At 32.5% G+C, this 26,510-nt stretch overlaps 4 protein-coding genes across 4 annotated transcripts; all 4 read right to left on the bottom strand.

The window, feature by feature from the left end:
* Positions 1-112: 112 nt before the first annotated feature.
* Positions 113-897, bottom strand: LOC105975438 (abscisic acid receptor PYL2). The gene has a single exon (XM_013000636.2). The coding sequence runs from the start codon at positions 755-757 to the stop codon at positions 113-115; it is 645 nt and encodes a 214-aa protein (XP_012856090.2). The 5' UTR covers positions 758-897.
* Positions 898-6,836: 5,939 nt separating this feature from the next.
* LOC105975559 (inorganic pyrophosphatase 1) lies at positions 6,837-8,365 on the bottom strand. The gene is made up of 4 exons (XM_013000760.2): positions 8,142-8,365; positions 7,904-8,025; positions 7,591-7,792; positions 6,837-7,366 (listed from the first exon to the last, which is right to left on the bottom strand). The coding sequence occupies exons 1-4, from the start codon at positions 8,277-8,279 to the stop codon at positions 7,007-7,009; spliced, it is 822 nt and encodes a 273-aa protein (XP_012856214.2). The 5' UTR covers positions 8,280-8,365; the 3' UTR covers positions 6,837-7,006.
* A 5,087-nt stretch (positions 8,366-13,452) lies between these two features.
* Positions 13,453-15,034, bottom strand: DOF2 (DOF zinc finger protein 2). Its single transcript, XM_013000753.2, has one exon. The coding sequence runs from the start codon at positions 14,372-14,374 to the stop codon at positions 13,634-13,636; it is 741 nt and encodes a 246-aa protein (XP_012856207.2). The 5' UTR covers positions 14,375-15,034; the 3' UTR covers positions 13,453-13,633.
* A 4,414-nt stretch (positions 15,035-19,448) lies between these two features.
* LOC105975906 (serine/threonine protein phosphatase 2A 55 kDa regulatory subunit B beta isoform) lies at positions 19,449-25,280 on the bottom strand. Its single transcript, XM_088823121.1, has 16 exons — positions 25,093-25,280; positions 24,836-24,960; positions 23,283-23,386; positions 23,086-23,184; positions 22,767-22,886; positions 22,304-22,507; positions 22,040-22,131; positions 21,812-21,930; positions 21,341-21,464; positions 21,055-21,178; positions 20,737-20,805; positions 20,554-20,645; positions 20,395-20,472; positions 20,236-20,306; positions 19,973-20,138; positions 19,449-19,888 (listed from the first exon to the last, which is right to left on the bottom strand). Exons 1-15 carry the CDS (start codon positions 25,116-25,118, stop codon positions 20,002-20,004), a joined length of 1,584 nt encoding a protein of 527 aa, XP_088679247.1. The 5' UTR covers positions 25,119-25,280; the 3' UTR covers positions 19,449-19,888; positions 19,973-20,001.
* Positions 25,281-26,510: the final 1,230 nt, after the last annotated feature.

Below are 26,510 nucleotides of genomic sequence, written 5' to 3'. Positions count from 1 at the left end.
TAATTATGATAAACATATATATATATATATACACCGATTAATTACAAATTTTTAGCATTCCATAATCCATAAAATAAACTTTACAATATGATACATATAATCACTACATACATCATATTTGATCACAAATTTGCAAAGAACCCAACTCCTCAAAACCATGCAAAGAAGCCGCCGCCTCCGCCGCCATGGCAACTTCACCAAGGTTTTGAAGATTCAGCTTCACAATAGTATCAACAAACATCCTCGTATCTTCCCAGGTATTCCCCTCCGGTATTTCAACACCGTACGACTCCAACACCACACAGTAAACCCTATTATTATTATCACTAATCACGTCATTAACGGAGGTTACCGACACGTAATCCCTCAGCCTGTGGTCCCCACCAACAACCCTGAAGCTCAGAACCCTATTCTCCTCGTCCAGTATCTCCAGCCTCTCGTCGCTCGTCGACGCCGGCAGCCCCGACACCACCGTCACGCGCCGCCGGCTGCCGACGGTGCGGCCGTCGCCCTCCACCAGCTCGCAGCTCTTGGTGAAGTGCTTGTACGCCTGCGGGCGGCCGAACGCGCGCACGAAGTGCCAGACGGCGGCCGCCGGCGCTTCGATGCGTTGTACTATGAGGGAGGTACAAGTGTTGCTGCTGCTGCTGTTCTGCATAGGATGGTGGTACCTTTGGATGATGGGTTCGAGGAAGGCGATCTCTTGTTCGGTGAGATGGGCGTGCTTTGAGTGTTGTACGTTGGAGGGTGGTTCCATGGCAATTTTCTGGAAAATATAATGGGATGATTTTGAACGAGAATTTATTGGGGGTTGATTGAATATATACTAGAATTAGTGGGCCATTTTTGGTATTTTCTAATCTATTTAGTGCCCCAATTTTGTTGTATGGAGAGAAAAAAAAAACACACAGAGAGAATGCACAATACAAATTGAACATTTATAAAATAAATAAAGGAAAAATTACATTTTCACCCCTCAAGTTTGCACTAATTACACATTTGGTTCTCTATGTTCAAAAAAAATATATATTTAGTCCCTCGTGTTTCAACAATTTGACATTTTTGTCAATTTAACGTCACTCCGACAGTTAAGGGAGTAATGGAAAAATGCTTGATTCCATCACTGCTAACAGAAAATTGACGGAAATTGCTAAAAGTGTTGAATTTTTGAAATATGAGGGACCAGATATATTGTTTGTGAAACATGGTAACTAAATATGAAATTGGTGCAAACTTGAGGGACCAAAACTGCATTTTTCCCAATAAATACATTAATTAGCAAGAGGACCAAATATATAATATAACAATACTAAATAAATTAAAAAGATTACTTAGCAAGAGGATCAAATATATAGCAATGGTTGCTCTTGGATGTGGCAATGTGGTCCATTGTTATATTTGGTCATATAGTTTTAAAATGTTTAATTTGTATAATTTTGATCAAATATACCAACATTTAGTACTTATTTTATGTTCTTTATGACAAAAAAATCTAAAAATAAAAATTTGAGGGCGTTACACTCGAATTTCTGTATATTTTAAGTCCACTCTAATACAAAATTCGATTGTGGAAGATATTTTTATTTTGACTTTATGAGTGAAAATGAGATTAATAAATAAATAAATAATATTACAATGTCAAATAGCTATATTATAATAAATTGATGTTGTAGAAGATGACTATGACGAATGAATCCATCGAGTATATATATTTGAAAGTTGAAGCAAAGATTTTTTTTGAAATAAAATAAATAGCTCTTTGGTACCAATAATTATCATTTTAAAATAGTGTTAATTAATTATATTCCAACTTGATGAATAAAATTAAGAAATTCACGATATTTCCCATGCAAGTTGGATATAAGAAAAATAAAAGTAATAAATTTAAATATTCTAAAGCACTAATTAGGTTGACAACTTGGACACAAAATTAATGAAATTATAAAAAGGTAGAGCCACTAAGCATAATTATGAAACTCTCTTGGATTTCCAATATTTTGATGGCATAAAATATGGTCAATTTGTATTATTATTAATGAATATATTAGGCCCCATTTGACCAAGTTTCTTTCAAAACAAGTGACTGAGTTATTATATTTGATAAGATATTTTAAGGGTTGATAAACTGTTAGAGCATCTTCCATCCATTATCAAATCCTATAATTATTACTTAATTTAGGTGTTTTTGGTCTCCTAACTTAGATCTCTAAATCACCATTACATCTAAAATTATATTGATTTAGTTTAGTCTCCTACCCTGATCAAATTATATATCACTATATCCCTAAATTCTATATTTTCAGCAAATGTTTTGGTGAAGAAATTTTCATCTCCCACTCATCCACCATTTTACCAATTTTTCCACCAAATCCTATTTTTTCTATCAAATATAGAAGTTAAAATAGGATTTGGTGTAATTAATACCATTTTATAATTAGGGGTAATATGCTAGAGGTCCGTAGTTGGAAACATTATTAGATGTGGAATACAACCTTAATATTTTTTTATGAACTAAATCCTTTTTAGAAAAATAAATATGAGTCACATCCTCAACTTTTCTTTTATCCCTAATTTACCCTTTATCTAAATCCATAAATTCTAAATTCTAAAGTCACGTTTCTCTCAGATTTATTTTTCTTTTTTCCTCCGTCTCTCAATCTCTCGCTCTCTCCGTCTCTCAGTCTCTCGCTCTCTCCGTCTCTCAATCTCGCCCTCTCCGTCTCTCAATCTCGCTCTCTCTGTCTCGTCTATTTCTCTCGCTCTCTCTCTCTCAATCTTTATCTCTCTATTTTTCGATATCGCTATCTCTCTCAGTCTCTTTCGTTCTCCACCACTCCAATCCACTATTGAGGGGGCGGTGGTTATGGCGGTGGAGACGGCAGCAATAAGCGGATGGTTGTAGAGGCAAGGAGACGGCGGCTATGGTGGTTTAAGGTCAGATCAATGGTGGAAGGCGCGACGACGATGTTGGGCATGGATGATGGCGTGATGTCGGCGCTCGGTGATGGTGGTGGTGGTGGATGGTGGTGGATGGTGGTGGATGGAGGAGCGGATCTAGGGTTTGGTTGGGAAAATTAAAAAAAAAATCGATTTGGATGTCTATGGGTGTCTATGGGTTTGGCGGCTAGGGTTTGTAGGAGGAGTTAGGGTTTCAAGATGTCTATCGTGACTACGGATTACTACGGTTTCCAATGGGTTTCTGAAGATGTCTACGACCGAAAAAATTAAAAAAAAATTCATAATTCACTTTATGTAGAATTGAAGGGGAAAATAGACTTTTATATAATGATAAAATACGGGAAAGAAAAAAACGTGTTCCACGTAAAAATAAAAAAAAAATGCTAGATGCACCTTAAAAATGTTAAATAATATCATAGTTCATCATAGTATATTTACAATTTGGTGTAATTTCGAATTTGTGAGTGGAGGGGCATTTTTGGAATGAATTTAATAAAGGATGCGAAACAAATTTTAGTTAGATTTGTCATTTAGTTCTAATAAGATTTATCACCAGGGACTTATATCTTAAGACCCCTTATAATTAACATATCAAATTATTGTATTAACTAATTTCATGTGATTACCAGCTTATAAATATATTTATACCAAATATATTAATGTTAATTAGTGAATTAGTTTTACGAATAACGATTTTAATGTCTTACAAAAATCAACTTTATTTCAAGCACCGACCAATGGTACATCTATACCAGTTAATTATTCAATAAAAGGTGGGATTTATAATGTCGGTTATTATTTAGCTGACGGTATTTATCCTAAATGATCAACTTTAGTACAAGCCATTAGTGAACCCAAATGTGCCAAAGAAAAATATTTCGTACAGAAACATGAATCATATTGCAAAGATATAGAACGGGCATTTGGAGTTCTTCAAGCTCTGTTTGCAATTATTAGAGGAGCAGCTCGATTTTGGAAGATAGAAGACTTACATGAAGTCATGTTTGCATGTATTATTATGCACAATATGATAGTTGAAGAAGAACGTGGTGGGTATCTACACGGCAACATTGACTATGAAAGTTTATCCACTGTCCCGCCTGCTAAACTTTCAAGAGATTTAGATAATACAAAATATGTTAATTTTCTAATCGACATTGAAATCTGATAAATCGAGGAGAGCATAATGAACTAAGGAGAAGATTGTTAGCACATTTGTGGGATCAACGTGATCAAATAGATGATGTTGAAGATGATGAGGATAATAATGGTGAATGAGGCTCATATGCTAATAAGGGGTACTCTTTACTTGTTAGGCTAAACAAGATTTTAACGAGACCCTTGTTATCAATGAAATAATTTTTTTGGCCAAAAAAAATGTTGTATTTTTCTATAATTAACTTATGTTGTAATGTTTTTATGATTAATTTATGTTGTAAGGTTTTTAGGAAATAATTAATTAAATTATTGTTTATTCATGGTTTTATTATATGTATAATAATCTAAGTCGATTTTGATTCATGTTTCAATAAATTTTTGATACTTATCATAATTTTTAAATTATAATACTTAATAAAATTATTATTTAAGATCAAATTCATAATCAATATTTCAATAATAAAATAGACTAAATTTACAATTAACATTAAAATTATAATTTTATAATATATTTGGTGAAATGCCATGAGAGACCAAACCAAATCATATTCTCTATAAATGGTAAAATAGTGAAATATTAATATTTTATTATTTGGTGTAAAATTTGATGGAATTGGTGGGTAACTAAATACACTATTTTGTCACTAAAAATAGAGAAATTATAGAATGGTGTACTACGGGTGGGAGATAACACCATTTTTTCACCACCAAAAATAGGATTTGGTGAAAAAATGGTGTTAAGGATGGGAGATGCTCTTATGCGTTTATTTCTTGAATTAATATTTAAAGTTTTGATAATGAACTTATAAGAGCATCTCCCACCCATCACCAAACCTCATATTTATCATCTAATTTAGTATTTTTAATCTCCCAATCTAAATCTCTAAATCATCATTACACCTAAAATTATAGTGATTTAGTTTAGTCTCCCACCCTGGTCAAACTCTATATCACTATATCTCTAAATCCTATATTTTTACCAATTTTTTTGGTGAAGAAATTTTCATCTCCCACCCATCCACCATTTTAATATTTTTCCACCAAATTCTATTTTTTCTATCAAATATAGAAGTGAAAATAGGATTTGGTGTAATTAACACCATTTTATAATTAGCATATAAAATTATTATATTAACTAATTTCATGTGATTACCAACTTATAAATATGCTTAAAATAAATATATTAGTGTTAATTAGTTAATTAGTTTTCACACAAGGTTTTAACGCTGTTATCTGTAAAAAAAAAAATTTTTTGCCAAGAAAAATGTAGTAATGTTTTTATGATTAATTTATGTTGTAATGTTTTTATGATTAATTTATCTTGTAAGGGTTTTAGGCAATAATTAATGAAATTATTGTTTAGTTGTGGTTTTATTATATGTATAATAATCTAAGTCGATTTTGATTCATGTTTCAATAAATTTTTGATACTTATCATAATTTTTAAATTATAATACTTAATAAAATTATTATTTAAGATCAAATTCATAATCAATATTTTGGTGATAAAATAGATTAAATTTACAATTAATATTAAACTTATAATTTTGTAATATATTTGGTGAAATGTCATGGGAGATCAAACCAAATCCTATTCTCTATAAATGGTAAAATGGTGAAATATTAATATTTTATTATTTGGCGTAAAATTTGATGGAATTGGTGGAAGACTAAATACATTATTTTGTCTCTAAAAATAGAGAAATTATAAAATGTCCTGCCACGAGTGGGGGATAACACCATTTTTTCACCACTAAAAATAGGATTTGGTGGAAAATGGTATTAAGGGTGAGAGATGCTCTAAGCTATTTTAGCCATATTTAAAATTTAAAAAAAAAAAAAAGAAAAAAAAAAAAGTGGAGTATTTAGAAGAAATCTTAAAGCACTCAATCAGCTCATTTTTTTGATTATTTAATTTTTTTTTTTTTAATTATCAAACACTTTGAAATAATTTATAAGTTCTTAAACACCTTATAAGCCCTTTTTTAACAGTGTTTTAACAAATTCATCGAGTCTATGGGTCGGTCTAACTTGAATATATCGAAGGTAATACCTCATTCGGTTTAACATAAATAAAACAAAAAATAATTTTAGAAAAATGAAGATTTAGGTTTCTCAAGGTCAATGGATTAAAGAATATCCTTTGTAAAAATTAATCACTTCGATTTCAAGAGATTAACAAAAAAGCCTAGCAATTAACATAAACATTATGGGCTTAGTTAATTAAACCATGACTTTATTTTGGGCCGGACTATGCTCAAGTAAACTTGAGTTTCAAAATATAAATGGGCCAGGGTTTGTAGAACCAATTAATATAAAAAATATCTCGGTTTTTTTTTTTTTATAAATAGTTTTTTTGGGATTCAAGGGTATTATAATTTTTCTTTTTGAGATTCAATTTATTAACTATTTATATCTTTTCTTTCTTCTTAATATTTCCCATGTTTCGAATATTTTCTTTATAACTTGTTTTGCTAGTACTAAGATTATTTGATTTCGAATACCCCTATTAATATTGATTAAAAAGGATGACTATCGAATACTGCACTATTAATGAAGCATAAACTTTACCCGACACTTATAGAGCTCGAACTAGTAGGTAAGAAATATTTCCCAAAAAATCTTCCAATCAGATTCGTTTGATTTTCACCCATATACGATATCGTAATATTAGCAAAAAAAAAAAAAAAAAAGGAAAAAAAAAAAGGAAAAACCATAAATTTGAGGAGCAAAAAGCATATTTCCATTTCTTAACAAAAAGACACCAAATTCTTACACACACAAAAACAAAACAAGAGAGAGGGGCCAAAGCTTGACTTAGTTTTTTTCTTGGCCTAATTTTGTTTTTGGCAATTTCCCTAATTACACAAACATGATCTCCATTAAACCCCTAGTGATGAACTCTAAGAGGTGGGGGAAATGCCTCATGTGCTACCATTGGAATTTTCTCGAACTTGCAATCAACCGCAGATAACAACTGAACTCCATTATTAGCCTCTTCAATCTTGATCTTCTCGATAAGCCCGATCAGAATTTGCTCCAACTCTTTCCCGTCAATCCACTCGAATATTTCCGCCTTCAAGAGGTCTCGATTTTCACATATCAATTTCCAAGCAGGGAAATCCTTCCTCGGCATCATAAAATCTCCTTCTTTAAGCTTCAAACTCGGGCAAAAATCGCCAACACCGTCGCCTAGATATATCATCTTTTTCTTTCCTTCGTTAGCTTGAATCCTCTCTATAATCATACCCTTCATGCAAATTAAATAAATAAAATTAGTTCAAGTGTTCAAATAGTAATTAAGTGATCACTAATGAGTGACAATATGATAGGGTTTTCGACTTTTAGGGACTAGAAATTAATTATCAAGATTTAGTGGGGTCAATATAAAATAAATATTTATAAAATCTATGCCTGTTTTGAAGTCCTTTTTTCGTGCAACTTTTATAGAGAGAGAGAGTTATATATATATACCTTGCACATATTTGGAGGGCAGAGATTGCAGCCATGGGGTGAGGTAAGAAAATCAACGTAAGGTGAGATTATCAGCCTCCCTTCGCCATTGACATAGCTCGGGTTCGAGTTTATTTCCGAGAAGCAATTTCTTATTCCAAGATGATCAAGAATCGTCTCGATGAAGAACATATTTGCATCACTCACTATCCTCAAATCACACCTAGAAAAAATAAATCAAAAATATTATTACCCAAAAAAAAACAGAGAGAATTTAAATTTTAAAAAAAAAATTAAAAAAAAAATTAAAAAGATAATGTATATATAATCTTACCCTAAAGAATGGGCAATCTTGATTGCAGGAACAACCCTAGGATGCATAGGAACCCTCTTTAGAACATCCTTAATCTCCTCAATTGTCTTCCCTTTTGCATGCATCTCTTTCATCATCCTCTCCTATTTTTTTTATTTTTTTTTATTATTAATAAACCCAATAAATATTTCAAAAAAAAAATGCATGGGATGTATGAAATGCAAAAAAAAAAAAAAAAAAAAAAAAATCAAGAACTCACCATTAGTGAATTCCACGGCATGGTGGGAAGAAGCTCGTTGAACAAATCGGTGGCGCCGAGTTCATCCACCACCCAATTATCGCTATCCACCTCGATTATCGTCTTGTCGAAGTCAAAAACCACCATAATTCCGGCCATCGGATTTTTTTTTTTTTTTTAAATAGTTATTTGATGTATGTAATAGCTAAAGAAATTCTTAGTTTTTGTTTGTAGTACTATGTTTTGGGCAATTAGGGCATATTTATATATATAGTGCAAAGAACCTAGTAGAACACAAATTAGATGCCAATGGAATATTACGCAGCACATGTTTTTTTTGGTGGTGAATTAAGAGCAAGGCCATTCAAATTGGTTTCCTTTTCTTTTGGTTGTTTAAATTAAGCCGTTGGATCTGATTTGATTAGGGTGTGGTGGATGATCTGACGGTCACGGGCGGCGCTTATTTATTAGGGGGGTTTAATGGTAATTAATGTAATATGCGGCAACTAGAGGAATATTCCGTGGGAATTTGAATTGTGCCAGAATGTTTACCTGTCTTCCTTTTCCCCTACTTAACGGGGGAATATTCCGTTATGTTTCAACGGAGATTCTTGGCGGCGTGTGGCTTTTCATCTATCGGTGCCGTTTGGCATATATTCACTAGGTTTTTCAATTTTGAAAATTAATTTTTTTATTCCTTTTTATTTTATGTATTTTATTTGCCAATAATAAATTAAAAACACACAATTTATTATTTACTATTTATTTAAAAAAAAAACTCAATATTCACTATATTCCTTTTCAGATAAATACGAATATTAGTACACAAGATTAGAATATATCTGAAATAAGTATATACTCTATCCAAACATGACATAGTGCATTTTTGATAGCAACAATCAATCATGGAACTATATTACAAAAAAAAAAGAGATATAATTATGATTTAAATTTGTTTTACTCTAATTATTTTATATAATAGGATTTCAATTAAAAATTAACATTTGTTCCTTTTGCAGTATTTTATTTATTTAGAGACACTTTAATTTCTTATTAATTGGTAATATGTAGAAATACCAATGAATTTTGATCTATTTTTTGAAAGAAAAATAAACAAATTTGATTTTTTTTTAATTAGGAATACATGATTAATATTTGTCTTCAAATTAAGCATCAAATAAACCATTTACCTAGATAATATACTCAACATATATTACTAATTAATTACCACATAAATAATTTAAATTATGCAGTTTATATTATAGACACTTGTATTATTAGTATTTATAAACTATCTGTCACGTGTACAATGAAACGATAGACCACCTTAAAATACTTATGAACAAGTGGGAGAATGTGATAATATTTATTAAGAGACATTGTTATCGAGTTTGTTACTGTTAATCCCTTGTTTAATTAGGGGATTAGCAAATAGTACAATTAAATTTAACACTTAAATACATAATTATGTAGCTACCTCTTAAACTATTCTTAATTAAAGGTGACACTTGACGACAATTGAATCACGTGGTTCTTAATCCTTTTTCTTATCTCATATTAAATAATAAATAAATAAATCAATTGTCACATTTTTTTTAATCAAAAAATTTATGTTGAATTTCTAAAAGATTAACAAAATGCCATTATTAATATACAATGGCCCAAAACACGATTATCCAGTCAGCCCATACTAAACTTAAAAAGGGCCATAACATATTTATTTTAATTGGGCTCAAGTAAATTAGTCCAATTAAGATCTTCCATAAAAAGGTCCATCTTATTTTTATTTATTTTACTTTATTTTATTTTTTAAGGAAAAATAGTGAAAGGCTATTGAGTTGTAAGTTGTAACCTTTCATATGTAATTTGATATTTTCCTTTTTATTTTCAAAATAATAATAATAACAAAATTTGAAATTTGATCAAATTCAAATTTTAAATCAATAGCGTAAAACTATATAGTGTATTTCACCAGATATAAGTTCTACAAAACTCGAGTTTACAGACATAAAATGCGATAAAAACGGATGAGAAATTGTTCCTCCTTCTGGGTAAACATATAAAATGAATAATTGGGTTTGATTACTAAAACAACGCATGCAATCCACTTATGATGTCCAAACCCCCCAAACGGCCCCTCCTTCATCAAGTTGTGGGGCCCACCTGCTCCCCCTTGTGGTTGTGGACCCCATCCTAGAGTTTGCCCCCCACCACACCCCCTTTTTTTTTTTTTTTTTAATTTTAATTATTTATTCTAATTTCATAATATTATAATAATTTATTGACATGAAATAGATATTAGTTGACTTGTTGTATGGACAATATTTCACTAGTGAGTAGTGTGACATTGATAGTCTAGTAGTGATATGTGAATCATATGTCATTTTATTTAGCCAAATTGAGTCTACAATATTTAAATCATCCAAAGACCAAAGTCTTTATTACACTTTGTCATCTATTTCTTCCTTTGACAAAATCATGTAAATTTCTAATTTGTTATAATTTTCATTGAAATGTGATCATACTATAGTCATCCCATAAAATTATGCAATTAATGACTTTTTATTAATTATTTTTTTATTTTTTTGCAAAACTTAATTATTGAATTTAGTAAGCTTTGAATTTGTTAAAAATATTCAACAACAAGAGATCGCAGAGTCAGCTAACTTGACTTCAAATTTTCTTACCAACATTTTCTATCGATGCTGAATTTTGTCACATGTGTCTTGCTTATTAGCAATTTACAGCTCTCGTGTACTGATTTATAAGTTATTGCACGAGACTGAAATTGACACAGTGCACCTATTTAGCTAGTTACGAATATTTTCTTCATAATCATAATAATTGTTACTTGAATCATATAAAGTCGTGTGTGCAACTCTCTCTACCAAGAAGTAGAACATATTTATGAGAGGCAAAATTCTAAAGTCAAGATATGAGTTATGAGGGTCGGTTAACCAAAGAGTGCAAATCCATGAATAATTAAAATTAATTCATTTAATAATCTTTATCATTACACGGTTACACCCACTAGCATTAATGGTTGTCGATTACGATTTTGTAAAATCTACACCTGGTCAAATATACTATATTATTTTACACTATTAATATACACATAATAACATATATCAATGTATATGTGTGTTTGGTGGATAATTATTTATGCAAATCTACAGTTTATAACCACATGGTATATTTTACCAGATATAAGATCTCGTAAGCCGTTGAATTACACTCATGTAGCAATATTTATGAGTTATTTTTATAATTATTTTCCATTACTACCAAAATATATATTTCGTTTTGTAATAATAATAATTTAAAGAAAATATAGAGACTTGACAGAGTGGCGATGTACACGTGGTTGATCCAAAATAAAGACATAAATAGGAGTGGTCCATTTAAAATGGGCAGTGGGCCTTCTTAGGCCCATTTAACAGAGTTCAGCTTCTGAATTTAATTGCCTTGTCTTTTTTTCCAATTTCAGCTCCAATCCAATCTATATTGTGATCCAGTTTTATATCTTTTTAAAGAGGACTCCCAATTATTCCAAAATAAATAAATATAATTAGTATATATATATATATATATATATATATATATATATATATATATATATATATATATATATATATATATATATATATATCAAATACTTTTTTTCATTTGAAAGAAACTATTAAAAGCTATCACATTATATATTCAAGTCCAAATCAAAATTGAACTTGTCTACAAGAGCCACTAGCATACAAAAATCAAGGAAAAATATTAATAAATGTTAGAGTGTGAAAGGTTTTGTAGCTGCTGCACCCGGTAAAATACGCCGAATGATCTATGTGTACTTAACTAGTGGTTATTTATACTAAGCTATTGTTAAAAACCACCAAATACGATTGATTACACCAGGTGTGGCGTCTCGAACAGCAAGAATGGCAAAAAGATCAGATATATCTTACACAAACATATTAAATCTTATTGATCAATCAAAGGAGAAAAAGTTCAAATCTGTCTTGTCTTACCAAGACAAAAACTGAGATATATAAATCTGCCCATTATATATATATATATATATATATATATATATATATATATTCCAACCCATTCCACCCAAATTATCCACAAAATCTTCAAGCCAGCAAAACACCATTTTAATATTATTTCAAACAATCAGAATCAGTTTATTGAAGTACATAATTATCATAAATTCAGACATCAAACACACATATATAAATTGATATAAATGGAAGCAAATATAAGTTTCCAATTTCAAGAACTCCCAAGAATAACTTTCATGCCAATCAATTTGCACTCAAATTCCCAATAAAAATACCCCATTTCATAATATATATATATATAATTATCTACACCAATAAATACTCAGGGCATCTCCTATCGACCGGGGGCGGCTCCCCCGGGGCTCCCCCTCCCCCGACCCCGACCCCAACCCATTTTTCGTCCAACCGACCAATCTCTTTCTTCTAATTTTTTCCAACACCACTCTCACCATATAATAATAATAATAATAATAATAATAATAATAATAATAATAATAATAATAATAATAATAATAATAATAATAATAACTTTTTCTTATTTTTCGGGCCAATTTTTTTTATTTAAGTGTTTACCTATAAATTTGAGTATTTAATTTTTTAAATTATGTTGTGCTATTATTAAGTTATTTATTACATTTTTATTTTTTAACTATGCTTTGTAATATAATAACACGTAATGTTAATATAATTAGTAGAATATTTATAATAAAATTACTATTTTAAATTAAATAGATCTAATTAGAGAAAAAAAACGAGAAAACTAAAGTAAAATAAAAGAAATTAATAATAAAATGAAAATAAATAAAGAAAAAAGAAAGAAACAAAAAAGGAAAAAAAAGAATTAAAATAAATTAAAATAAATAAATAAAATATACAAAGAAACAAAAGAAAAAAAAAAGAAAAATACTAAAATGAAAAGAAAAGAAAAAAGAAAAAGAAAAAAAGAATTAATGTGGAAGAAAAAAAAAACAAAAAAAACAAAAAAAAAAAAAAAATGAACAAAGCCTCAAACGTGTAACACACGTGAGGCAAGGAGAGTGAGAGCCCAGGGCTTCTCCCTGGGCTCAAATGACACCCCCAGCCACCCCAACCCCCCACCCCAGCCCCACCCCACCTCCTACCCCTACACATTAAACATCTCAGCCCCTCTCCCACCCCACCCCAACCCCCACACATAGGAGATGCCCTCATACAAAAGTCTCAAAAACCACACACAAAATCAGCAAAAAAAAAAAAAAAGGAAGAGGGGGGTGGGGTGGCTCATTCCCCACCATCACTTCTCAATAATCATACTATATATTATAATTAGATTTATCATAATATAATAATTAATATCAGCATCAGCACTATATTTTTAAAATTAAAAATCAAATCTTGAAAACCAAAAAAAAAAAAAAAAGACAAAAACAAGAAAACAGATCCCTTTCTTCTAGCTGAAATTTTGATTACCTTTTAGTACTAAAGAAAAGTTGACCCGGGTGTGTAAATAGCAAGATCAGGCCACCCGTTGCTTCCGCCACTCCAACCAGTTTCACCACCACCACCGTCGCCGCCGCCGCCGTCGCCGCCGTGAATGTTCAAGAATCCATCATCAGCATTATGGTCACCACCGCCACTATCCAAAACATGCGGATCCATATTCTGACCCGAACCCTGATCGCCAAAGTGATCGTTCATCTGCAAGCCCGACCCGTTGGGTCCAAGCCCTTCAAGAAAATTACCAAACTGCCCCCCGCTCGAGCCCAGCAGCGAGCTGAAACTCCCACTCGCCTCCAGGAAATTACCAAACTGCCCCACGAAATTCTCCCCCTTCGGAGGCAATACCGCTTCGGTATTGCTCTCGCCGTGATCCTTGTTCTGATCATTAGATGATGTCTCCGGCGCGGACGTTGCGGGGCGTTTGTTTGCGGTGGCGGCGGCGGAGGAGGAGGAGGTGGCGGAGGAGCTGCTGCTGCGCTTGGCGTTCTTCCTGGAACCGCCGCCGACGGGGATGTTCCTCAACGCGCCGCCTTTAGTCCAGTACCTTTTGCAGCTCTTGCAGAAGTGGCGCGGCTGAGAGAGGTTGTAGTTGTTGTAGTAGCAGAACTTGGTGTTCGCGGAATCGCAACGCGGGCATTTCAAATGCTCTTGCTCCGGGAATTGCGGCTGCGGCTGATGCGCTTGTGCATTGATCTGCGAATACAGTGATGGGTCTTGCATTTTTTTTTATTTAATAAAAAATAATAAATAAAAATTGAATCTTTGCCACCAAGCTTTGATCTTTGCTTTAAATTTCGAGGTGGGTTTTTATTGTAAATTGATGGTGAACAATCTGGAGTTGGGAAAATCAAGTAATTAAAAAAAAAAGGGGGTTTCCTGATTTTCGATTGTAGTAGAGGATCAAGAATTAAGGTAGATAGAGATCAAAGATGGAAGAGAAAAGTTTGACCTGTTCTCTCTCTCTCTCTCTCTCTCTCTCTCTCTCTATGCTGATGTGATTGTGATTGTGAATGATCTCTGCCAGTCCGCGTGATAGCGAAAATCAGAGCTCATAATATACATATACATACAACATATATAGAGAGAAGAGAATTCTCTCTCTCTCTCTATATATATATATATCTTCTCTCTCCTCTCTCTCTCTCTCTCTCTCACACACACACAGACACGCACTACAGAGTGTAGTGATGCTTGAAATCAAGAATAAATCAGCAGTGTCTGAAAGTTGGGATATTGGATATCTGGCTCAGGCTTAATTAGAGAGTGGGATTATATTTTCTTGATTATTAATTAATTAGATTAGATGATAATATTAATAATAGTTTTAAGTTTTTAACAATAATCAGATTCTCTCATTCTTTCTTTGGCTGCTCCTTGTGGACTATATTGCACATAGCCTTGGCTTATGGAATTTATTATTTTAATAATTTATTAGATTATTTTTATAATCAAAGTGAGGGACCAATGGAATAATTGTGATAAGGGACTAAAGATTATTTAAACATAATTAAGGTGACCAGAGGTCAAATACGATGTCCTTAATCCCCTTCGCAACCTTAAACAAGTGATGGTTCAGTGTTCAAATTAGTATTTTTAGAAGACTTTCCGTGCAGTTAGGCCTCTATTAATTAATACAGTTACGACCAGTAAATTCTATTAATTTATCGAAATATATTTTAGTAACATATTGTTCATGATTCAGGACCACAAAAATGTATTATTTTAACGAGGTTATTAATTTATCGAGATGTTATTGACTTATTGTATTGTGTAAAGTACTTCAGTATTATCTAATACTATTACATAAACCTACTCTTTGTGATAATTTTCCTCATGAACTAATGTATTAAACCAAAAACACTACTAGGAAATTTAATTAAATTAAGTGGAATGAAAAACAAAAAAAAATAGTAGTAAAACTATTAAGGGGCAATTTGCTATAGGTCCTCCTATAAGAGATTATATGTGTTAAAATCCATCTAATAAACTCTAATTTCCAGCAATTTTTTGTATTTATAATTTGTCAAAAGTACCCCTATCAATATCTGTAGTAATATACGGTAAAATATATCTTCAAAATCAAATCCCCCATTTCTCTCCCTATTATACTGCAAATCCGAAATTCCAATTGCAAAAATCTTGAATTCGATTTCTCCCCTTATTCTTCAAATCGAAAAACTCACCACGAATTTTGAATCCTTCAAGAGGTTTTGGGTGTTTGGTCGGTTGCAGTTTTACCAGGTCGTTTGCATTTTGTCTTCGTTTCGATTTGCTGTTCAATTTTTGGGTTCTCGGTCGTTTGCAGTTTTGGGTTTGCTGCAGTTCTTGGTTCTTGGTTGTTTGCAGTTTTCGATTTGCTGCAGTTTGCAGTTTTCGATTTTTGGGTTCTTGGTCGTTCGCAGTTTTCGATTTGGTCGTTTGCAGTTTTCGATTTGCTGTTCAATTTGCTGTTCAATTTTTGGGTTCTTGGTCGTTTGCAGTTTTGGGTGTTTTGGTTGTTTGCAGTTTTCGATTTGCTGCAGTTTGAAGTTTTCGATTTTTGGGTTCTTGGTCGTTTGCAGTTTTCGGTTTGGTCGTTTGCAGTTTTCGATTTGCTGTTCAATTTGTTGTTCAATTTTTGGGTTCTTGGTCGTTTTACCAGGTCATTTTGGGTACCAGGTCGTTTTGGGTGTTTGTCGTTTGCAGTTTTACTTCGTTTTGTTTGCAGTTTACAAATTATTGTTGCCCACTTTGACTTCGTTTTGTTTGCAGTTTACAAATTGTTTGTTGCTCGGAATCAACGGCTGGTGTTAGGGTTTGTTGTTTGGAGTTCATACGATGGCCAAAACACGATTAAGTCTTGGTAATCAATGATGCTTTTGTATTTAGTTTGTTTGCTATTTATTTCAAATATTTCAATAATAATTTGAGAAACCGTTTTTTCCCCCTTAACAGCAAAGGATGACGATGATTTCCAATCCCCGAAATCAGGTAAATTGAGGGGTTTGTGTATGTTACGACTATGGTTATGTTTATTCTAAAACAATACGTTTGAAGAACCTAATTATGTGTTCTGACTTTGCTATTTACATTTATCTGTTATGAGTGTGCAATTTGAATTTCAATATGTTCGTTTTGGATTTCCAAATTTTACCGGTTTTGTTCAAATAATAAAATTTTTGATTTTTTATTTTTTGGTACTTTGAAGAACCCATTTATTCGTTTTTCATTTGCAAAAAACTCATTTACTGAAAATTTTGATTCGGACGTAGTTGGGTTAATATTGCATATGGCAGCCTATTTTGAACATAAGACAGGCTTGTGTTTGTATAAATTAAAAAAAACAAAAAAAAATGTAAATTGAAATTACAATAACCAACCATGGGCTGCATTTTAAAGTTGCACATAGCTTATTTGAGGAGTTTCGTTAGTGGTAGTTTCAATCAATGTTTGTTTATTATGAGTTTGCACTTAGTAGTTTTGTTGTTATGATTTCGTACTTAGTATTGTTGTTGTTTTTTGTTATGAGTTTGCATCTTGGAATTCAAAGCGTACATTTCTTATTAAGTACCGTTTTGTTTGCAGTTTACTTTGTTTGCAGTTGCATATGATATTTGCTATTTTCAAGTACCGTTTTTTTTTTTTTTGCTAATTTTCGTGTTACTTACATATGATGCTTTTTGTTTGCAGTTTATATTTTGCAAGTCTTGTATGCACTTGCATAAATTATTGATGTTTGATATTTGCAATAACACTCTTTAGTTAATTCCTTCGTTATGAATTATCTTTCCTTGTTTGCTTTTTAGACAACCAAGCCAAAAAAAAGGAGATATCTCTAAATGGCCGTTCAACATCATCCAAAAGGAAGGAAACAAAATCAACTCCAACTGCAGTCAAAACCCAAGAACCACTAACCGTTACAGAAAAGAAACACCGCTTCACATCATCGTGCGAACCTCGTTTTGTTTTCCATGTATTGCACTTTGCAGTTTCACTCTATGTTTGTTGATAAAAGGATTTCATGTGTTTACACTCACCTTGTAAATTCCAAGTTCAAATTGCAAATGAAAATATTTGCTTTTTATATTTGCATTCTGTAATATTGTTTTTCTCAAACTAATACTAATATCAAATTTATATTTGTTGTTTTAACATTTGCATTATTTGGGGTAGGGTTTGTTATTTACTAAAATAATATAACAACACAATCAATAAAAAAACAATAAAATTTTTTTTTCGAAAAATCCAAAGAAAAAAGAAAGAAAGAAATGACATGGTGAGATTTGAAGAGAAGAGAGAGAAAGAAGAGGTCAGAAAAATAAGAGGAGAGAGAAAGAGAGAGGAAAGATAAAATACATGAAATCGTGAGGAGAGATAAGTGAGAGAAAGATGAGAGTGATATGGGGGATTTGTTCCCTTATTTTACATAAATATTAATATTAATTAAGGGTATTTAGGTCTATATACTAATAATTTAAATTAATTTACATTATTTTTATTGACTAAAGGACCTACACCTATATTCATCTTATGAAATGGACTTCCACCTATATAAGTTTCAAATAATGGGTGTCTAGCCAATTTCCCCAACTATTAAAGTTAATTATTTTCATAATCAAGCTGAGCCGCCGTTTAGGATAAGCCAAGCCGGGTGACGGCGGAAGCCGAGCTGCAAAGTGAGCCTGCGTGCTAACCAAGCAGTGGAAACAGTAGTAGAGCATCATTTGAAAATCCATCAGAAGATCTCCACCGTACACTTCTGGAAGTGGGCTAGTTGTAGCCGTCCATCTGGGAAGAGGAATATATGGAACCGTAATTTTGGGTGGATTAGGGTGGCCGTCATCTTATGGGGCCCATTTCCATTATGAGGCCCAACACTTCTTTTTACTTCTATGACCAAAATGCCCTTTTCGAACTATTGGAATTCCATGTCATAATTGTTGTCAAGTTGGAGGTTCATTTTTATGCAGTTAAATGAATTTTTGTTATATTTTAAGGAAATATAGTGAAAAAAAAAAAAGAAAAATTAATCACTGATCGAACTCTTTTCATTCATCGTTGGTTGTGATGATGTCAGTCTAGTCTCGTTTATTTCAATGTCGGTAGGAGTTTCGTAAGGTAGAAGCTCCGACGATCAAGTTAGAAAAGGGTTGTAGCATTAATTAGGGCAAATTACGGTCACCCTCAACTATGTATTATCTTACGAAAAGACCCTTCCATGGGTAAATTTAAGGATGTTAATTCGGTAAAACGAAACCGAAATTTTGGTACGCCAACATTTCATACCGTTGATCGAACTAAATATACGATTTGGTTCGGTAAATAACCGAATGACATGAATTTTATGTAAAAATATTTAGGAGAGTGTGATTGTAATTACCCAAACAAAAATGATTTTTTTTAATTTGGTCATATCTCATGGTGTGGCCATAATTTGGCCCATTAATTATGAAAAGAGTGAGGAGCACATGATGATTTCTCACTAAAAAAAGAAAGATGTTTGGTTCATACTATGAAATGCTATTTAGACCAACAAACAATTAATTAATTTTATTTTCCTTACAAAATAAATAAATAAAATTCACCAAAGTTTGCATGCCACGCCCATACAAAAATCCACTAGATCAAGATTTTATCATTATTAAAATTAATTAATTAATTAAATAAATAAATAATAAAAACACTAATCACTCCCACATGTTTTACTTCTCTAAGGCAGATGTGATGTAATTGTTCTTAGATTCAACATAATCTAACCTTAGCATCAACGAAACCTCGATATTACTCGGCTCAAATGTCGTATTGCCTCGTAACGTGAAAAATATTGTACAAATTAATAGAAGCCAAAGGGTTGAAGAATACTTTTACAAAATGAAAATCTATATCCAAATAAAAAAATAAAATTTAAAAAAAGAAAAAAAAAAGGGGGACAAAAAATCATCCTACAAGAGAGAAGATTTAAAGTAAGACTACATTTTACCTCAGAACTAAGTGACATTATAAAACATCTTCAGTTTATGTTTTTTTTTTGTCCGGAAGAGCTGTGCTGCAAATCACATTCCTTCAAGCCAAGCCTTTTTTCTACTGAACATGGGAAGAACAGAGCAGCATCGTTTTTTTTTTCTCTTCCGAACAAAAGACGTAAAAAAATAAAATAAAAGAAATATATAACTGTCTGCCGAGGTACAAAGACACACAATTGCTCCGTTTGTGAATTCTATAATCATCACTCTTCTGGAACCTGACATTCTAAGCCTGTCATAGATATTTTACGAGCTACTTAGAATGTAAGAAAGAATAAAAATACAAATAAATCATTTAAACGAAAAATGTTTTTACCTGCGTGTTTTTTTTAGAGAATTGGTATTTTACGCATAATACATATACAAGCTATTTGCAGCAGCACAAGCAATTGAGTTTTCAGACGGGTGCCATGCCAGGTGGAGCAGCTTTGTAGTGAAATCGAACGAGTTCCCATTTGCATCAACTACCGGACTTTCTGCACCTGAATTGTGGGCCCCGTAATTCTTTTAAGTAATGTCTAATGTTTGATATTTTTACTTCAAAAAAAAAAGGAAAAAAAAAAGACAAGGGTAAATTACCTCGTCTGACAGCACGAGTTATGCTGCTGCTTAATGATCTGGTGGGTCTTGAAGGGGTCTGAACTTGCTTTCTGCAAAGGCAATCGAATTATGGGGTTTTTTAGTAATAAGATAAATTTATATCTATGTTAGTTAAAAGTATGATAATTGCAAAAATACCTCATAGGATTTTTGCTTGCTTCGAGAGTAGTTGCTTCAGTACTACCAGGTGCACAACCAAACACACGGAACAGATTGCTGAAAATTGATTTTTCTTTTGTTAAGACATATGAAGGTGGAAGAAAAAAAACGATAACACGATAGAGATTCGAGAATTACCTGTAAGAACCAGTGGCAACTCGAAGACCATCACCACTCAGGCAGCATTCGAATTTGTCGAAAATAGAATCGTTTTCATATAAGTCGCATAGCTGGAATAATCAAAAAGTACAATTTAATCAGCTAAAAAAATATTTTTTGAAGAACCTATACGAAAATGGTCAGATGAGATTCGTAATTCACCTTCGGTCTTAAATACTCGTGAACCTGGAACGTTGACACTGGGCCAGAATCCATATTAATATCCCATAACTGAAACCAATCAATATTATTTATCAGACAAAAAAAAAACACTGAAATTGCAAAAATATTGAAGCTGATAGTGACTAGTTTCGATCAATATAATGTCTAAAATAATTTATTTACGAACGTTTTCCGACACCTTAATTTGTGTGTTTTACTGAAATTAAACTATGACCTGCTAATTTAAATTCGGTAAAATATACGAGTCTAAATAAGAAATCACAAAAGTGTTTTAACTAGCTGCATAAGAGATAGAACCTTAAGAGTCATGTAGTCACGACTCAGTATATATCTGCCATCCCTCGCAAACTTAATATCCGATACCGATGCAATTATCTCAGTGAAAAAGGATCTTGAGCCAGGTGCCTCTTGTTCCTCAAATCTGTTTACGGAAATGTATCGTTAGTAAACGGAGCATTCCTAAGCAGAGTGAATCGAAGTTATATTTGACGTCCCATTTTAAAATTACTGACAGGCAAGAAAAATAACAGAAAATATATAATCGGGAGCCTGAAATACCAAGGGCTACTGCCAAAGAACTTACAGCTTAGAATGTGAATCACACAATGCAGATTGCCGTAAATCAATGAGACGAATTGATCCTTTTGAAGAACTATATCCTAACATGTTGCAATGAGTAGGATGAAACTCTGCTGATGTTATCACCTCTGCAATAAAAAAAGTAAAAAAATTATCAATTAATTTAAATAGTGAACTGCTCGGGTTTTTTTTATGGTCAGATCATGTCCCAAACTGCCCAACCACCTTTATAAATGAATGTTCCGGTTACATTCCTACAAGAAATAAATAACATACCAGAAACAAAAGAAAGTATATATATAATAGCCTGAAACTCGTGACATAAGACAACAAATTTAAAGACGAAAAAGAAGAACAAAAAGGAAATCATCCATTGTTTACAGAACAAAATTCGGGTCTTAGTGGGCTCCTGGAAGATTTTAATCAAAAGAAAAGAAACAGAAACCTTTGAAACTAACGCGACGAATTAACTTACCAGTCAGATCCTCCATGTTTGTAGGCTTGACATCAACAATATTGAAACTTTGATTGCTAATTTCCAAGTTCCAGAGATTTATGCGCAGGTCGTCGGCTGATATAAATGTTTCACCATCACTGCAAAAAAGCATTAAGAATAGAAATTAATTTTCAATTCAAAGAAAAAAACGACAAGAAAGGAGTAGCAACTTGTTAAATTTGAGGTCCAATACAGTGGATCCTTCACCTGTTATTTGAGATAGAATTGATATGGTAATCGTGCGCGTGAGCATATACCCTCCTACATCTAGCAAGAAGATTGGTCTCACCGCTTGTCACCTACAAATCATATACATCAAGTGTTACTACAAGAAGTAATGAGCAGCAATTGTAACATAATTACCATAAAATCAAGAATCACATATCCAAGAAACCGAAATGTATAAGTACTCAAAATTCTAGACGTGTTTACAACACATAATGAAAGTTTAGCTTAGATATGTACAATTACCACGGGTAATCGAAGTGAGGGGATGCCGCCAGGTGGGAACAAGTCATTGTTCAAAGAGTCGAAAGATCGATCTTTACGGCTTCCATTAGCAAGGCACTGGTTACGACTCGAAGAAATACTAGAACTTGCAACACTACCATTTCCAGCAACTTTAGATGGGTCGACATTCATTTCAGATATTTTCTTGATTTTCTTCTCTTGGACCTGTTTAAAACAAAAGATTATAACCATAGGGAGGAAAAAAAAAAGTGGAGCAAAGGTTTTTCAGAAATAAACTAGAGGTAAATGAAAAGAATAAAGTCCCGAACAAAGAACATACACATTAATGAATATGATGAGAAATTGAGAACAAAGCTGAAGGTCCATCTTACCATAATGAATAATCATGAAATAAGAGTTATTACAGTTTAATATTTATCTTTTGTACTATAATCTATAAGAAAAGTTAAAGTACAGATCTCACCTTCCAATACTTGATGGTTTTGTCATTAGTAGAGAGAAGAAAGAGGGCACCATTTGCTGCCTGGCACCACCGGATCTTGTTGATTTTCTCCTCAATCTCCAAACTTTTGAGATAATCAAACTGATGAAAAGATATGCCGAATTACACGTCATTATAATTCAAACTTTTGTGTTTTTGACTTTTTTGAATAGAATAGTGCCAAATATTAACACAAAAGAAGAGACGCATTTAAGCAATTTGATCACTTAAAAACAGGAAATATAGAGTTAAAATAAAGCCCATACAACAGAAATAATGAGCTGAGATTTGAAGTAAGTACCTCGGGCTCATGGCTCTGGAATTCAGTTTTATAACGGAATTCCGGATGTCGAGTAACTGGATAGTCCATTCTCTCTAAGTCTCTCCGATTTTCACCATTCTGCAAGTTAATATGCAAAAGCAAAAACACATAATAAAATAAATACAGATGATCAAGTCAGCATAAAATTGAATTTCTTGATGTCAGATAAACATTACCTCTTTCGAATCCGTCCTTTCAAACAGCACCACCCTTCCTCCACGGTCACCCGTAGCAAGATGGTCACCAGTTTTATCGAACTCAATTGCAGAGATGATATCAACTGCAAATCAAGGACAATAACAATAGGGTCAAAATTCCTGTCTTCTATTGCGCCCTCTAAATTCAACTGTGGAGAAATACAGATTCACAACATCCAATTGGAGCACGACAACTAGAACATCAAAGGAGAGAAAAAAATCTTGATATAACAAAAGACAACATATGGTTCAACCAGGAAGAACAATGTTACACTAACTCATATATGTTTCACTAATTGGAAACTATCCGTGCTCTCTTTGAATATACAAAAACGGTAAATGTACGTCGATCACACGATACTTGAGAACTGTCAAGTAGATCATCACTATTTGGACTTCTGGAATGAGTATGATTTTTCAGAAAATCAGGATTTATGTTAGAAAAGCAGAAACGATCCTAAGACACACACAACACATTCAGCAAAATATCATTTCAGAATTTATATCCATCACTAGTGAGTATTTTTCATGAAATGAAACAAAACATGGATAAATCCCACTCCATTACATAAACACAATCTCTGTGTAGCCGCACCTTGTTAGTGGGTAAGCAAGATCATTTGCATCCATCAAAGGTTTGTATTGCACAATTCTAACCAATAAAAAAGATTTCATCTCAAAACCTGAGAACGGGAACATGATCGATGGAAATTAAATCATGCAAGTGCATCCATAAATGCAACAATATACAAAAAGGGATAATTTCCCTTCTACTGTGACCAGCTCATTACTTGACATTCTTTTTATCTATATTTTCAACATTGTTTTTGTTTTCTTTTCAACTTAAGTAATGCCAAAATTCGCACACTTCAGATGCTGGAAAAGCACTCGTAAAGTTCCAAAAACACTGCGGTATTTTGGAAGCATCTTCATCTATCATGACCCAAAAATACGAAATAGAATTAACCAAAAGCTCGAACCAATTACATCACAATGATTTCTCCGATAATTGCGCAAGGTTAATATGCAGTTAGTCGACCAGACAACGTTAAACAGCATCGTGACAATACTCGGCAATATATTGATACATATAAGCATATGGTTATGGATGTAACTACAACTATAACTAAAATATCTGCAAACAGAGATTTGAGAAGCGAACTCTCACTCTGCCGGAACACAAAATTTGATGATTGCAGTTCACACCATAAAACACAATTTCAAAGATCCAACCCTATAGTATGGATTATGAAATGCTCTTTTCGGAAAAAAAAAAAAAGAAAATTAAAATAAACATCAAGCCAAGGAAAACTAAAAATTGAACTCAATTCACTCAGCTCCAAACTATAATCTCTCAAAACGCTGATGAGAAACACTAACATGCAGATCACACATTGAAATCCCCAATCAATTTGTTCTAAATCAAGCCACTAACGATCCAAAAACAGATCAAATTCACAGAAAACCCAAACCCTAAACAACAGATCCAAACCCAAAGCAAGCAAGATATTTATCTCATTTATTAATTTTACCTTCCTGTACTTCTTCGCCGGCTGACCGCTCGCCGAAGACCTGAGAAAATTTCCACTCGAGCGGCGTAGGTGGACCTGCCGCAGCTGATGCCACCTCCCCGCCACCACCATCACCACCATCCATTCTTCTCGAAGCAACAAAAGAAAGGAAAAAATCAGGAAATAACAACTAATTTTTTTTTTTTTTTTTATTTTTCACTTCATTGAAGAAGAGACGATTTAGGTTTAGGAATCGAAACAAAGATCAGAATAGAAACCGAATGTCGGATTCAGATTCGACCATTTCTTTCCAGTGTGTTCATATTACAACATCGGATAGTACAAAAAGGAAAACGAGGATTCAGATTTCTCTCTCCATGTATAGATACATTCAATTGAACGTATAGAGAGTGGAAATTCTTTTTTCTTCTCTCTTTCTTTTTTTCCCCTCAAGTGTGTGTGTTTCAATCAAACCGTTCTTATTTTTATTTTTATTTTTATTTTTAACTAAATATTGTTTATTTATTATTTGTTTATGGAAAATTTGACAAAAACCGCACATTATACGACTGTCATTACAATACAAATGTTATTACAATGAGCCCAATTTTATTTAAACATTTTTTAAGATAATTTCAAAACAATTTTTATTAATTAAAAATATTTAATTATCACAATCATACCCCTAACTAAGAAATAACATATATTTAATCTCTCTCTCAATACGCGTCGCTCTATTCTAGCTATGCTTGGCACTACAAAGATCTCTAACAGCGCTAGGAGTTAATGTTGATCGATTCACTTCGTAGAGTTATTAATCCCAAAAAATATCAGTCTTCAATGGATTATCGAAGCCCAACATCTCAATTGGGAGTTATCTCGAGAGAATTGTAGAGTATGAACATGTTTGTTTTGCTTGAACGTTATGTTGTTGTTTATCCAAGTAAGAAATCGAATTAATTAGTAATTATACAGAGTTGTTTTCATGTTTACATAGTTGTTATACATAGTGGTTTTCGTGTTTATATAGTTGTTTGTACAGAGTGGTTTTCATGTTTATATAGTTGTTTATACATAGTGGTTTTCATGTATCTTCGATTTTCTCCTTCTTGAAATAATTTGGGAATGACTATAAGCACATGCAGAATAAATGAAGAACAATCATGTAAATTACTTGGAATTTTCAACTAATCGGTTAAAATCAACAAATACAGGTAGGGGTTAAAGTCGGATGAATCAGATCGGAATTAGTCTTTTCGGAAAATTTGCAAAAAAATTCGGAAGTACAAAATCAATTCCAAAATTTTGTAATTAAAAATGGCTGCGGCTATATGCAATTCTAATTTCAATTGTGCAAGAACAAATTAAAGAAAAAGGATTCCAAAAGATTTTATTTTATTAAGATGAAATGACAAATATACCCATAAACTAAATTGGATTTTGTTTGCTCGTGCAAGATCTCATAGCAAATAATGCAAAACAAAAAGTTAAAAGAAAACGTAAAATAAAATATATATACATATATATAAAAAAAAAAAAAAAAAAAAAAACCACGCCCTTGTGAAACCCTTCCCGTCGCCACACCTGCGCCGCCCAAGCTCCGCCGCAGCAAGCTCCTCGTCGATCGCCGACGCCAGCCCCGCCGCATACAACCATGAGCGACCTAAATTTGCCCAACAATGCTTCAAAAATGTCA

This window comes from Erythranthe guttata, chromosome 9, assembly GCF_056151865.1.
Source record: "Erythranthe guttata isolate IM_541 chromosome 9, IM_541, whole genome shotgun sequence".
Taxonomy (NCBI): domain Eukaryota; kingdom Viridiplantae; phylum Streptophyta; class Magnoliopsida; order Lamiales; family Phrymaceae; genus Erythranthe; species Erythranthe guttata.
Note: the sequence above shows the minus strand (reverse complement) of the source record. Positions and strands in the feature narration are given on the sequence as shown.